This window comes from Colobus angolensis, unplaced genomic scaffold (genome assembly GCF_000951035.1).
Source record: "Colobus angolensis palliatus isolate OR3802 unplaced genomic scaffold, Cang.pa_1.0 Scaffold153, whole genome shotgun sequence".
NCBI classification, from domain to species: domain Eukaryota; kingdom Metazoa; phylum Chordata; class Mammalia; order Primates; family Cercopithecidae; genus Colobus; species Colobus angolensis.
The window spans coordinates 2,311,524-2,327,626 of NW_012114633.1; the positions used below are offsets into that span (position 1 = coordinate 2,311,524).

A 16,103-nucleotide genomic window follows, 5' to 3' on the forward strand; every position below is an offset into this window, starting at 1 on the left:
ATTTTCTCGTGTCAAAAAGTCTCCAAAAACATAATTTTAATAATTGCATAAATGTCAAAATGTAAGGTCACTGCAATTTATTTTACTATTTTTTCTGTGGTTTAACACTGAAATTGTTTACAACTAGGTGTTTTCTTAAAATGAAGGGGAAGAGAATATTTACAAGACCTAAGATTTACAAATAATAATAGAAAAATAGTTTAAAGTATGTTGCAATTAATGGAACAATTGGCAAGATTCTAGGTCTAGTTTAGTTGATGGAATTGTGCTGATGTTAATTTACTTGTTTTGATCATTGTGCTTACTATGTTTATGTAAGAGAATAGAAGAAACTAAGTGAAGGATATATGACAACTCTATGCTATTTGTGCAACTTTTTTGTAGCTCTAAAATTATTTCAAAATAATTCAAAAAAATAAATCAGATATAAACTTTCCATTTACAGAATCATCTTTGACTATTAAAATGTTGGCCTAAAATGTATCTTGAACGAAATATGAATGATTGTGGTCAAACATAACTTTTCTTACGTGAAGATGAGGTGTTTTGGGTTCTTCTCCTGATATGCTTAAGATGCCTTGACTTCCAGGAAATATTATTCAAAATGTTCACAATTATTTGTACATACAACTTTTCCATTCAGAAGAAATGGCACAAACTTGGGTTTCATTATCAAAGGGGGAGTTCATGACCCTAAAAGGGTTTAGAACAACTGTAAATGTAATCAAGTGATGTTCATTGAAGGCAGCCTTATTCCAAATTTTATATGCAAACTACTAATTTTAAAAATTAGATTATTTTGAACTTAATTTGTTATGATTTGAGTCACTTTTTCAGTGCTTCATGTCCATTATGAATTAAGATGATTATTTTTATCACCTAAATCCACAAATATTTATTTTGTTTGTCCCATCCTGTTATAAGTGAAAAGAAAAATACAAGGGAAACAAGTTATTATATCCTTGGTGAAGATAGGAAAGGTTAGCTAAAGAAGTTTTCAGTTGCCAAAATGCTACATAAGCAAGATTTTGCTATGTAGGGGATCTGGGAGTTAGTAAATTTGTGAGTCATTACAACCAGAAATGAGTTCCTAGAGATTAGTCCTGTTTTGTAGAGAAATTTGCCCCAGTGTTGTTCTGGGACCTCTTTTTCACAATTACACAAGTCAAATCAGCATTCCCAGTCCCCATTTTTCATGGACATGAATGGTTGGTATAAACAGTCATTTGCCATTGTAGGAGCAAAAATGGAACCTTCCCCCTTCACCCTCTGAAGGTTCATTGAATATGCACTAATAAAATGTAGATCAATAGGAGAAAAAGGCATGCAAATTAATTTAACATGCACAGCATGGGAGAATAGCAGGAGAATGGTTACCCAGTAATCCAGTGGGGTACAGATGTTGATATGCCCTTCTTCATAAAGGAAAGGGAGGTTGGAAATATAGAAGCAAATGATTTTTAAAGTTAATGAATGGACCCAATGCTCAGACAGTGGTTAGTAAATAATACTCTTGAAGAATTGACTGGAACCTGAGAACAAGCAATGGTTTGGGACAAAGTTTGGGCTCTAGGTGTGGTGTTTAATTTTCAGACTTTTCCTCTGTTTTATGAGTTTTAAGTTTCTCTAATTAATGAAATTTCAGGGAAGGGATCCAAGGCAATTGTGTTCCTCTTAGGGGTCCATTTTCTAGGTAGATCAGGGAGCTTCCGAGCACTTCATGTGTGCTGTGGAGAGACAGAGGATTGAGAGAGACCTTGAGGCTGCTGCTTTAGTTCCATTATTTTGGGGTGTCATTTTCTGAGCCCCATCACTATGTCAATAAAGTTTAATGTTCAAATTAAATAATATAATGTTTATTTATTGTATGTATCCCCATGTAAAAAAGGATAAATCTTTTTTTTCAGTCAGATATTTTTCTAAGTTACAACTCTGGCCCACTGCTAGTTTTACGATGAGGTTAGCGCATTTTGGGGAAAAAAAAAAAGTGGGGGAAGGTAAAGAACTTAGTCTTTTATTAGTTCATGAGACTAGGTAGATAAGACTGTAACTCTATCAGGCAGTTTCTCATAAAACTTGCATATGAACCAGAGCAGGGAGGGGTAGGTGAAGACAACAGAGAGTCAAATATGATTTAATCAGGGGCACAAAGGGTGATCCCTGCCTTCCTTACTTTTACCAAATAACCAAGTATATAATTAATGTGGCGGTATCCAGTAAGGAATCCATTACAGCAACTTTATCTCCTCTGTCCACCACCAAAACAAAGCAAAGCAAAACAAAACAAAACAAAACAAGACACCAAGTGCAGAATGGTCTTTCCTGAAGGTCTGTAAAATAAAGAGGTCCTTTTCTTCATGCTTGGATGTAATTCTTCCTGGCAAATGAGCAGACAGAGACTTCCAAGCTCACCTCTAGTGAACCCAATTAGTCTCTTACCACATAAGTTCTCTGGGCCAGGGCTGTTTTAGGGTGGTGGATTGAGGCTGACTTGACTTTCAGGAATAGAGAGCTTTGACTTGGCGAGGACTCTAATCTGATCTCTTTACCTTTGCAGATCAGAGTGACAAGAATAGCGCCATGATGAATCAGGAAGTTTTGACACTGCAGGAAATGCTTAACAGCCTCGATTTCAAGAGAAAGGTTAGTGAAGAATTTTAATTTGGGCTTTTGACTATTTTTCTTCTTTTTTCTAAACTTAGACTAACTGAAAAGAATCAAGCTGTCAGATTTTATCAGTTCCATTTACTGAATGAAAAAACGGCAAGGTTTCTAGGAACAGTCCCATGCTGTTTGCCATGCTTCTCTTCATGAGTTTACAACGCTGGACCTCTTTAGAGACTATTTATCTTGCTTATGCAATACATTTACTATAGCTAACATTAATTTCAGGGTGGAACTTTTACATGATTTTTATTTGTCATTATTTCAGACATGGCTGTTTTAGTTTATGTACTTAATATGCTGAGATGGGTTCCACTGCACCTATATAATTAAAATAGCATTTGATGACTGCTAAAATCTTATTGGAAAAATAAATATTCTAGTTTCTACTCTGAGAAATGATGTAGTATTAAGCAATTTCCTAGATTTCAAAATAGTTCATTGGCAACTGAATGTATTCCATCTAACTTCTTCCAAGGAGAGCAAGAACTTTTTTTCTGGTTTAATTAAATATTTTTAAGGAGGGGAAACATCTCTATTTCACTTTTCTACCTATCTTGAAAAATAAATGCAATTGAAATTTAACCAGTCACTAATAAATCAGTAGTTCATTTCTAAAAGTTCGGCTCAATTTTTTGTGCAGGAATTTGTGTGAGCACAAACAAGTACAACATTTATTTTTACACTAAATTAATTATAAACTTAGTTATATATCAGATTTTAAGTATGCAAGTAGTTAATTCAAGAAAAAGTTAATGTTTTTATGCATAATAAATCTATGCTATGTGGGTTTTTATGCATGACATTTTATTCTACTTTAGGAATAACATTTTAAAAAGAGAAGGAACATTGACGATAATTCAGTTCATTCAACTGGTTGTATAAATGAGAATATACCAAGTTTCAGCAAAATTAAATACTTTGCTCACATTTATATAGCTTACAATAATGCCAGAACAGAAATTCATATCTTCTACCCCCTAGACCTTTGAAAGTTATAATTCTCCATATGCCTTCCAAAACCCAGAAAAAGTCCTAATAAAAATTAACATAGAAAGGCTCAAATTTTAGTCAGCTCATTTTAATATAAATGGATAACCATCTTTATTTTACAAATAAATTAAATATATAAATATCCTTTTAATAAGCAACTATACAGTTTTGTGACTACAAGATTCAGTATCATTGCCACAGGAGTTACAAATTCAATATATTTATACTGAAACACATGAAGAGAATGTTAAACTGTGGCCATTCTTCTTTTCTCATGACATCTTTTATTGTCAATAATTTAATTGTTTGAAAAGGCCTGGCAAATAAAAGCTAGTATTTAGTAAAATATTTGGTCAAAATTTTAACCAGCCCTTGTCTACCAGGTCAAATAGTTTTGTAAATTGAATTCTAAGTGACTTATTTCTTATGAAACTCTCTTCAGTAGTCCCCTTTGTTTTTAGGAGGCTCTCAGTAAAATGACCCAAATCATCTATGAGACGGACCTGCTAATGAACAACATGCTCATAGAAGAGCTGCAAGACTGGAAGCGGCGGCAGCAAATCGCCTGCATCGGAGGTCCACTCCACAATGGGCTCGACCAGCTTCAGAACTGGTAAAACGAATTGACTGCAGTTTCTAGTGAAAACCACAGGAAATACAAAACTTCAGTGTCACTCAGCCAGAGAATGCAGGTTTAGACTGCAACATCAGTTCATTCAGCTTACTGATGGCTTATTAGCACCTGAGAAATCTACAGTTGAAAACAAGTAGTATAAGTGTTCTTAGTTTTCATCCTCGTGGGGAAATTGAAGAAAGCATCTATTGAATGCTGAATTTTCACATGCAAGATATCAATCTTAAAAGACTCAAATAAATTTTGAAACTGGCAATATACTTTCTTTAAGGACAGAATAAAGAAGTACTAGTTTCAAAATCTTGAAAATAGATATCTCAACTTTTAAATGTTAGTTTTGTGTTTTCAACATAGTGATTTCTTTTGTCAAAGATGTTGGTCAAGGATAGAAAATTTCAGTTAGGAAGAATAAGTTCAAGAGATCCATTGTACATCATGGTGACTGTAGTTAATAACAATTTATTGTATACTTGAAAATTACTAAGAAAGTAGATTTTAAGAGCTCTTACCACAGAAAAGTAAGTATGTGAGGCAATAATGCATGTTATTCAGCTTGATATAACTATTCAACAATGTTTACATACATCAAATATATACAATACCACAAATACCACAAATATATACAATTTTTATGTGTCAGTTTTTAAAAGTCACAAATGGTTAATACAACCCGGCATTCTGGATTTATGTACGCACACATGCAATGAAATGTAGATAACTACCCTTTGCACTAGAAGATTAAAATGTTCATAGGGTTTTCCATGTCATAAATGCAAAATAAAACTATTTGACTGAAGGAACAATTGGAAAATATGAAAAAGAAAGAAACTGTTCAGTTAAAATCTAAAATTGGTTCCTAAGAGAACAAGTCAATACAATGGAATATGTGGTAACTGGGGACTCCCTCACTAAAAGCTCTGCCCTGCCAGGCCTACTTGTCAAGAAATGTAAGGAGTTTGACTCATTTTAAAACATTGATTTTCCTTGGGAAGACACTTTGATTCTCCAAGTCACTGTGCTCTGTTGTGAAAACAACAATAAAGGGAGCAATAAAGATCTTAACCGATAATGGAGCTCATACCAAAAATCAGCAGGGATTCAACCACTCTTGCCATAGTCTTATATGTGGAATACTTTAAGTAGAAAGAGTTGCTGTATGGCGAGGTGTACTTTCCAAGTCTGATAAGATGTTCTGTCTCCTGTAGTTGAAAGTCCCTTCCGTGTCTATTTCAATCTTACTCTTTCCTAGGCTTCTGGCCCACACCACCACGTCCATTTCTGAGGTGAGATCACTGCGTAATGAATAAAATTCCAAGCAGTTATCAGGAGCAAGCATTTCTAAATATACCTTACTCTAAAGAGAGTCATTGATCACTTTTGGCTAATACTTAGGACTTGTGAAAATATTTATTGTGGGGGAAGATCGGTTTCATATGATTTTCTTTCAGTATGCTTACATAAGAAAACATTAACCATAGCATGTTTTTTACGGCTTTAAATTTGCTCTTTTTTTGCCCTTTAGTGATTGCCACATTTTTAACACATATATGCTTAATAAGCTTAAACAAAGAACAATTAAAAGGGATTTGGTTCCAGATGTTGATAAAATTTCATAAATGATGACATATATAATTGAAGGTTTAAATGAGAAAACATTGAAAATATTTAACATATGCATATTCAAGAAAAAAATGGGTTAGGAAAATAAAAATAAAGAAGTGTCACTAACCTAAATCAAACTAAGTGATTCATTTAATTAATTTAATAATGACTTAATAATTTAACATTTATTAACTATGACCCATTGTTACAATCCTTTTTTATTATTAAGTGGAAAAACTATCTTTGATTTTCATTTGCTGTTCAATAGCTTTACACTATTGGCAGAAAGTCTTTTCCAACTCAGAAGGCAACTGGAGAAACTAGAAGAGCAATCTACCAAAATGACATATGAAGGTGATCCCATTCCAGTGCAAAGAACTCACATGCTAGAGAGAGTCACCTTCTTGATCTACAACCTTTTCAAGAAGTAAGTGAAGTGCTATCAATGGCATCCTCCATTCTGTGAAGTAAGAACACCCCTGCCTAAGGTTTTGGTGTTTAGGTGGAAGAGTGGCAGGGAAGTATTCAACAACAAGCCTCAGGGAGAAGTGAATAGAACCCCAGAAAGTTTCAGAAACCACATTTCTACTCTTCACTATTTATTCATCAACACTTCTCTCACCAGCTGGCTCAGTTTTCCACAAGCTAAGTCATGTCACTCACCTACAGCTCAGTTTTCACATTTTAGAAAAAGTTTCAAAGGTGTTTTCTTATGTGCATATCCATGAAACAAAGGATGGAGAACATTTTCATGTTTATAAGCTAATCTAAACAAAAAATACTAACATGTACCAGAAATCCTAATATTTAGTCCAAAAAAAAGTCATGAAATTTATTTTTGGCCAGGCATGGTGGCTCACTCTGTAATCCCAGCACCTTGGGAGGCTGAGGCAAGGGGTTGCCTGAGCTCAGGAGTTGTAGACCAGCCTGGACAACATAAAAAGACACCTATCTCTACAAAAAATAAAAGAACTTATCCAGGCGTGGTGGCACATGCCTATAGTTCTAGATACTCAAGAGGCCAAAGCAGGAGGATCACTTGCGCCCAGGAAGTTGAGGCTGCAGTGAGCTATGATTGTGCCACCACACTTCAGCCCAGGCAACAGAGGGAGACCCTTCTCAAAAGAAAAGTACTAAATGGACTGGGGCTTTTATTCATGGCTCAGTTATAACAATTAAGTTCATTTACTGCTGTTAAATGATTTATAAAAGTCATTGTAAAGATCTGAGTTTAATTGGGGGTTTGAGTATCTTCTAAGTGTAGAACATTTGGACTTTATGAGTGGATAGCATCCTGTTCCTCTGTGGTTTTCAGTCTCAGTATTCTCAATGTTTTCAAATGACATGCTTTATTTCCTTTTCATCTAGCTCATTTGTGGTTGAGCGACAGCCATGTATGCCAACCCACCCTCAGAGGCCGTTGGTACTTAAAACCCTGATTCAGTTCACTGTAAAACTAAGGTAGGCAAAACATCTATGATTTCGTGTGTTTGTGGAGCTATAGTCTCTGGATAATCAAGACCAATTTCTCTCATTGTGGCTTGCATTCAGCTGTTCTTTATTGAACCATCTGCTGTGTGCCCAGCTCTGAGCTTTGGGAAATACCCACAGAAATGTGAAGATGAGAGCCCTGCTTGTCAAGAGCGTGACAGTGCAGATGAGGACGTAAAAGTATGGAATCATAAAATCAGGCACAATTAAATTAATTGCTGAAAAGGTTGACTTGAGAAAAGACTGGAGAGATTGGGAGAGGGGAGGAGGATTGTAGGAGAGTGGGAATACAGAAATAATGGCTTCCTAAGTCTGTCTGGTAATCGTGGGGAGCAGGGGGAGACAGAATTGAGAGGACAGATTGGGGACAGATTCTGGAAGGCTTTGAATATCCTATCCAGGAAACATAGTGGCACATCCATCTCCTGAGATTACCCAGTAACTGGTTTATTGGACTTTCCACAAAAACTTCCAATACCACAGTTTTCCATATATCCCTACTGTGTACCTGATTTAAAGACATAACTTTTGTGTTACTGTTGCTTTCTCTGTGAATTTGATCCTTTCTATTAGCATGAGCAATCAAAACTTATAGTTTTCTCTAATGATGCTGAGAACAATGAGTTTGACTTCTTACTTTCAAAGATTCTCATCATGCCTGAAACTCCAAGAACTAAAGCTTTAAATGCCTGATCACTAGGTCACCTCTGGAAAGCTGAGACCACAGACTAACGGGGTCAAGAGGTGGTGATGCCATGGTACAGAGCAGTTTAGGGTTCTATGATAGGGTTGCTGATCACATATCACTATTAGAACTCCATTTTTAAAGAGAACGCATTTGTCTTCAGTTTGCATTTTTAAGACATCATTAACATTCTGAATCAGTTTCTTTGTGTGAATTTTGCACCAAGATTTAAGAACTGAAAACAAAAGGCTGAGGCTAGGTTCCTTTTAAAATTGCACTGTTGGCCAGGTATGGTGGCTCATGCCTATGATCCCAGCACTTTGGGAGGCTGAGGAAGGCAGATCACCTGAGGTCAGGAGTTCAAGACCAGCCTGGCCAACATGGCAATACCCCATCTCTACTAAAAATAGAAAAATTGGCTGAGCATGTTGGCGCATGCCTGTAATCCCAGCTACTTGGGAGGCTGAGGCACAAGAATTGCTTGAACCCAGGAGGCAGAGGTTGCAGTGAGCCAAGATTGTACCACTGCACTCCAGCCTGGGCAACAACAGCGAGACTCCATCTCAAAAAATAAAACAGAATAATAAAGTAAAATTTAAAAATAGGCATTCTTATCAAAAGTTGTTCCTTCCTCATTCCCACATCTCTATATAACTCGGAGGAGAGTGAACTAGGATGGAGAAGTGATGGACATTCTACTTTTCCTTGAGACACTCCTATAGATGATATAGTAAGTCTAAGATGCTTTCTGGGACAAAAGGGGAGATGAGTAGGGATTGCCTAGCAAAAAATTCTAACTCTGAATCAGCACCACTTGCATGTTGTGTGAACTGATTGCCAGAGGCATAGAACATTAGCCCCTGGTGGTAGGCTCTGTCTTCCTCTTGTACCTGTTAAGTCCCCCTCCTCCTCCTCTGCACCCTATTCCCCACCGTCTTGATAGGTGATCCTTTACTCAAGGTTTTCCTAAAACCCCTCTTTGCCATACCGTTGCATCCTCCTGTTTCAAAGGGAAAAATGACCTTGAAGGGGAAGAATGACTCCATGGGACTTGTCAGCATCTTGCAGTAAATCAGATCCTTCCTGAAGTAGTATAAAAAGGAAGGTGGAGAGGAAAAACATCTGGCTTTATTTTATGTGACTATGCCCCCTTCTCACCATTCACTACCAATCACTGCATACTCAACATACTCCAAACCCTAAACCAATCTTGTGCCTTGTACAGGACTTTTAAAGAGCCTTTGCAACATTCTACCCACCCTTTTGTTTGGGCTGCCCATGAGCTACGATTTCATTTCTCTAATGCCAGTGAGTTGCTTGTCACCATATTCTCTATATTCCATTTGTGTGCCTGGACTCCCTCCTTTTACATAGAGCCACGTCCACTTTTCTCCCTTCTGCAGTCTTTGCTACATCAGTCCTCTGGTACCTAAGGGTATACTGGGTAAATATTAGGAGCTCAATGCATGCTGAGTGAATGAGCAAAGTTTAGGATGAGGGCATGAGTAAATGAATGAATGTGTGAGGGATCGAATGACTATCTCTGAAACTGCACTGAACCCATAGGTAGGGTACATCACAGGACAGAAATCTGAGGAGCTGGAGAAAGCAAAAGAATAAAGGATGGGCTGACACCAGAAGGAATTAAAGGAATTTTTACACTGAACTTCAATTACTTGTTCATTTGAAGTTTGGGTTTTTTATGAACATTTTTTCTGTTACTTAAATATAGTGTTTTGAAAGATTTCAAATGTATTCGAGTTGAGATTTTCCATATTTTACTAGAGTTCTGTCTTAGTATGTTCACCATAAAACACTTATTAAAGCTTACAAAGTTTTTTTTTTGGTAATATGAGGATAAAATGAAGCCATACAACAATTTTTTTATATCTATACATTTAACCCACATTTGGGCTTTAACCAAAATATATAGCTTTTTTTTCTGACCTCACCAGTGTATTATCCAGCAAACATCAACTGAAGCAATATGGAAACAGTTCCAAGTGTTTGTCAATAATGCTATTAAGTGACTGATGTCAACATTAGTAACATGGCAAACTAAAAAGGCATTGTACATTTTTAAAACACAAACTGTAGATTATGTAAGGTTTATTTATATGCATATTTCATAAGTATATTTGAATGTTTAAATATAAAAAAGGGTTTTTAAACACTTTTGATTTTTATCTTTGATTTTTTTTTATTGATATCTCTTTCCAGGCTATTAATAAAATTGCCAGAACTAAACTATCAGGTAAAGGTTAAAGCATCAATTGACAAGTAAGTTTTCTAATTTCATTTTGAATTGTAATTCAAAATGTAAGACTTTTAAAAATGAATGGCCCTTATTTTATAGAATAATTTTGAACTTTTAAATTTACTTCTCTAACATTATAGAATGAATGTACTTCAAATATTTGACTTTGAAGTTCAAACATTTAACAAAACTCAATGGTATCTTAAATTTAAAATTTTACTATAAAAACTTGAAATCAATTTTATATACTATCCTTTAAAGTATCATAGAGACCAGGTACGGTGGCTCACGCCTGTAATTCCAGCTACTCAGAAGGCTGAGGCAGGAGAATCGCTTGAACCCAGGGGGCAGAGGTTGTAGTGAGCCAAGGTTGTACCACTGCACTCCAGCCTGGGCAACAGAGCGAGACTCTGTCTCAAAATAAATAAATAAATTTAAAAAATAAAGTATAGAAAGTTATTCCTAGATCTATTAAATAGCTTATTTTAAAGAATTTTCTTGGTTTTACAGGAATGTTTCAACTCTAAGGTAAGACATTTACTTTGTGGAATCTTTCTTGCTGCTCTTGTAAATATATTTTACCTGAGACCATGTAAATAGCTAAGATTTCCTCTCCAGCAACCGAAGATTTGTACTTTGTGGAACTAATGTCAAAGCCATGTCTATTGAAGAATCTTCCAGTGGGAGTCTCTCGGTAGAATTTCGACATTTGGTAAGTTTGGCAGTAAAGTTACACAGGTTTTTTTCCTGAAAATCAGAGACATCTTTACTAATAGGCCTTATTATTCAGTATATTTTGTGCTTAAACATTTCTTATTTGAAATTAGGAACCGACCGGGCACGGTAGCTCATGCCTGTAATCCCAGCATTTTGGGAGGCCAAGGCCGGCGGATCATGAGGTCAAGAGTTCTAACCAGCCTGGCCAACATAGTGAAACCCCGTCTCTACTAAAAATACAAAAAATTAGCCAGACGTGGTGGTAGGCACCTGTAATCCCAGCTACTCTGGAGGTTGAGGCAGGAGAATCGCTTGAACTCGGGAGACGGAGGTTGCAGTGAGCTGAGATCGTGCCATTGCACTCCAGCCCAGGCGACAGTGCAAGACTCTGTCTCAAAAAAAGAAAAAAAGAAAAGAAATTAGGAACCATATTGAGAAATAAAACATGCCATCAGTGAAGAATTAAAATGGTAGAAAGAGCACTGAACCTTAACTTAGAAGGTCTGAGTTCTAAACAATGAAGACAGAGTACCTAAGTATACATAGTAGTTGGTCAGTAGATTTTGCTGATAAGGACAGAGATAATCTGTCTTAAAATAGAGAGGTGTTACACAATGGAATATTATTCAGCCATTGAAAGAATGAAATTGTGTCATATGCAGAAACATGGATGGAACTGGAAGTCATTATGAAATAAGTCAGGCACGGAAAGATAAATATTGCATATTCTCAGTCATGTGGGAACTAAAAAAGTAGATCTCTTGGAGGCAGACAGTTGGATGGTGGTTACCAGAGGCTAGGAAAGGAAGCAGGGCGGGGGAATAAGAGAAAGATGGTTAATGGATACAAAGATACAGTTAGAAGGAATAAATTATGATTTTCAATAGTGTAGAAGGGGCTGGGCACGGTGGCTCACGCCCCTGTAATCCCAGCACTGTGGGAGGCTGAGGCGGACGGATCACCTGTGGTCAGGAGTTCAAGATCAGCATGGCCAACATGGTGAAACCCCGTCTCTACTAAAAATACAAATATTAGCCCAGGGTGGTGGCAACCGCCTGTAATCCCAGCTACTCAGGAGGCTGAGGCATGAGAATCACTTGAACCCAGGAGGCGGAGTTTGCGGTGAGCTGAGATTGTGCCACTGCATTCCAGCCTGTATGACAGAGCAAGACTCAGTCTCCAAAAAAAAAATAATAATAATGTAGAAGGGAACAATAATTTATTGTATATTTTCAAATAGCAGGAAGAGAAGAATTGTAATGGTCCTACCACAAAGAAAAGATAAATTAGGTTATAGATATCCCAATTACCCTGATTTGATCATTACACACTGTATACATGTATCAAAATATCATGCGTACCACAAAAATGTGTACAATTATGATATACAACTACAAAAGTATAAAGGCACACACACATACATGCAATAATGGATAGGCATTCCTGGTTTCATTTTTACATCTCTAATAACCTTGTCTGGCTAAAAGCGCTTTCATTTTAGGAGGCTAGCTTGGGGAAATAGGATGTTCCTGGGTATAGCAGCTGTACACAGTTCACCTTGGCATGTCTGGAAAGCTCTGACCGAGCCTCATCCTGTTGCTTCTTGCTTTTACCACTTCCTCTTGACCTAGAGTTATCTTTCTGCCTTCTTTCTAATTCTTTGCATAGTTCTTAGATCCCCAAAGACCTATTTTTCTCACCAGAAACCATGTTCCTCCTTCTGCTTATTAACATTTAGCAGTTGCCTCACTGAATGTTTGGGCACCACCGAATATGCCTCAAAAAGTCTACTTTCTAAAAGATAAAATGTAGGTTAACAGAAAGATATCTGCATACAGAAATTTATTCTGATTTCTGTTTTTGTTTTTGTTTGGTTTTTAGTATTGAGGAGTGTGTTTTTTTGTTTGTTTGTTTTTGTTTTTTAATTGAATCCTTCCTGTGTGAACTGCCAAATAAATAAAATGTAATAAAGAATAATGTATTATAGACACCCTTGTAACTAGCACTCTTTTTTGTTAGGCTCAATTCCTACCCTCCAGGAACTTTCAACAAGGGGCCAGGTTTAGTAATAAGTAAAGTAGGAAGAGCCCTTAACTTAGAAACGTCTGCCTCCCAAAAAAGTCACATGGAAAAGGAAGGACAAGGAACACACCAAAAATCAGGTCTTTATTTCAGCAGGTACAATATATAAAACAACAAAACCTCAGTTTTTACAGTGCTCTTTTGCTCTTGCAAAGCATTTTCACATTGGTTATCTTATGCATAATAACTTTAGTTGTTTTTTAATACAAAAATAAATATAGAAAATAAAAATCGGCCGGGCGCTTTGGCTCACGCCTGTAATCCCAACACTTTGGGAGGCCGAGGCAGGTGGATCACAAGGTCAGGAGACTGAGACCATCCTGGCTAACACAGTGAAACCCCGTCTCTACTAAAAATACAGAAAATTGGCCTGGCGCAGTGACTCACGCCTGTGATCCCAGCACTTTGGGAGGCCGAGGTAGGCAGATCACGAGGTCAGGAGACCAAAACCATCCTGGCTAACATGGTGAAACCCCGTCTCTACTAAAAATAAAAAATAAAAAATAAATTAGCCAGGCATGGTGGCGGGAGCTTGTAGTCCCAGCTACTTGGGAGACTGAGGCAGGAGAATGGGATAAACCCGGGAGGCAGAGCTTGCAGTGAGCCGAGATTGCACCACTGCACTCCAGCCTGGATGACAGTGAGAGACTCCCTCTCAAAAGAAAAAAAAAAAAAATCAAAATTTTAAAAATTGTCACCTATAACTCCACCACTTTGCAATGCTATTAACATCTTCATTTTTACAATTTCATTCTTTTTTCTAAAATATTTATATGTATGTATTTTTAAAGTGGGATCAAATAATACACACTACATAATTTGTTTTCTGCCTCTTTTTTTCATTCAGTAATCTGTATCAATGCACATTTATTTTGTGTCAGTAAGTCTTCTTCCCCTGTAATGTCATTTAATAGTTTACTATGCTATATGGTACACACTGCCCTATAGTTTATTTTTCTAGTCTTCTCCGTTAGACTTGGTTTCTCAGGGATTGGGAATCATCACCTACAGCTTAGCTAAAATGATGCTTTCCAGGTGCAAAGGAGTGCTGTATGGATTCTGCAAGTTCCCAGCATGATTTCATTTTTTCAAAATGTTGGCTGAAAGCTAAAGTCTTAGTGATATGCCAACTCAAGTTTCTAAAGTGGCATCCCATGGGGTGAGACAGGAAGTTCCTCTCTGTCAAATCTGGGCAGTTGTGTCAGGTTTCAATGAGTTTGAAAACATGTTGCTGTTCTAGAAGTCAAAACTGTGGCCAAGAAAATGACTGCAACAGGTATGACCAACTTAGTATGTAGCTGATAATGCTTTTTCATCTAAATATTGTTGTTTTCTTTTACAAAGCAACCAAAGGAAATGAAGTCCAGTGCTGGAGGTAAAGGAAATGAGGTAGGAAATGTTTTCTCCTACAAAATTTTTCTGGGACTAGATCTCATAATATCTTATTTTTACAAAGCTTTTAAACTGCTTGACTTCATATAAAATCAAATTCATGTTTTTCTGATTATAGATGTAAAGCTTGATAATTGCAGACAATATGAGGGAGTTTTTTAAAAAGAGAAAATAAAAATAACATATAATAACACCCTCCAAAGAAAATAACTATTAACATCTGGGTATACATCATTCTAGTCTTTATGTATATATTATTTTTAAAATATATGATACTCATTGCTTCATAGCATGCTTTTTTTCACATAGCAAAGTATCTTTTTTTTTTTTTTTTGAGAAGGGTCTTTCTCTGTTGCCCAGTCTGGAGTGCAGTGGTGAGATCTTGGTTCACTGCAGCCTCCGCCTCCCAGGCTCAAGTGAACCTCCTACCTCAGCCTTGCGAGTAGCTGGGACTATAGGTGTGTGCCACCATACCTGGCTAGTTTTTGTATTTTTTGTAGAGACAGAGTCCCACCATGTTTCCCAGGCTGGTCTTGAACCACTTGGCTCAAGTGACCCACCCACCTTAGCTTCCCAAAGTGCTGGGATTATAGGCGTGAGCCACTGTGCCCAGCCTGGAGAACAGTTTTCCATAATTTTAAATACTCTTGGAGAACATGATTTAAATTGCTTACGTGTCATTACATTTTATAGGTATGCCATAGTCTCTTTAGTCAGTCCATTATTAAGAAATATCTTTGTCATTCTTCATTTTCATTCACTCATTTTCTCACATATGTGAAGTCAGGCTGAAAAATTATGATATGTGGGGCAAAAGACCACCCTATTATTTTGAGATACCAATTACCTCGCTCTCTAATGTTTGCATTTTACTAGACAAATTGAATGAAAGAACAAACCGATGCAGTCTGAGTACTCACATTTGAGTTAGTTGATGATAGAGTAGTCAAATCATGAACGGGACATGACCTTGGAGAACATCTATTGAGTTGACCTCGAAACTAAGGCATAAGTCAATGACGTATATATTTGGAACTAGAAAACCTGGGTTTAAGTACCTGCTCTGCCAGGGCCTGAAAATGTGATGTTTGGCAAATGATCTGACGAAGAAATAGTGCATTTTCTTTCCTCTAAGAGATCAGGATAGTCATGCTCAACAGCCCTGCTCAGAGGTGCTGCAGGTGTAAAACCACCTACGTGATGTGATTTTGAAGCAGTGAGGTTTATTTCTGAGGTGGTTCATATGGATCCAAACTCTTGGTTTTATAATCACAGCTCCTATGAAAAAGATCTTTGAATTGTTTGGAGGAAAAGCGCTTTATAAATCCAGCATCCAATGACATCCAATTTATCACACCACACAAAACCATAAAGATCCACCACAAAAGATTTAATGCGCTACCATTTTGCCCTCCAAGAATTCTTCATTCCCTTAATTGTGTCTTAAAGATCATTTGCCAAACATCATAGCCTCAGTGAAGACAAGCTCAGTCTTCCAAGGTAGAATTGCTGTTCAGGGCAGAGCTCGCTAAGCAGGTCTCTGCAGTCAAAGAAATCACAAGAGCAGAGTTTTTGGGTTTAAGGAG

General features: G+C 36.9%; 1 protein-coding gene across 3 annotated transcripts in view; it reads left to right on the top strand.

Annotated features, from left to right (window-relative positions):
• STAT4 (signal transducer and activator of transcription 4) overlaps positions 1 to 16,103 on the top strand; it is a 123,993-nt gene that overhangs the window by 85,194 nt on the left and 22,696 nt on the right. For 2 of the 3 annotated variants that reach the window (XM_011936426.1, XM_011936427.1), the window contains exons 7-14: positions 2,558 to 2,643; positions 4,119 to 4,270; positions 6,162 to 6,320; positions 7,262 to 7,354; positions 10,290 to 10,349; positions 10,837 to 10,854; positions 10,945 to 11,038; positions 14,470 to 14,514. In XM_011936426.1, coding sequence (XP_011791816.1) covers positions 2,558 to 2,643; positions 4,119 to 4,270; positions 6,162 to 6,320; positions 7,262 to 7,354; positions 10,290 to 10,349; positions 10,837 to 10,854; positions 10,945 to 11,038; positions 14,470 to 14,514 — 707 coding nt within the window. The other variant, XM_011936428.1, reaches the window with a different exon arrangement.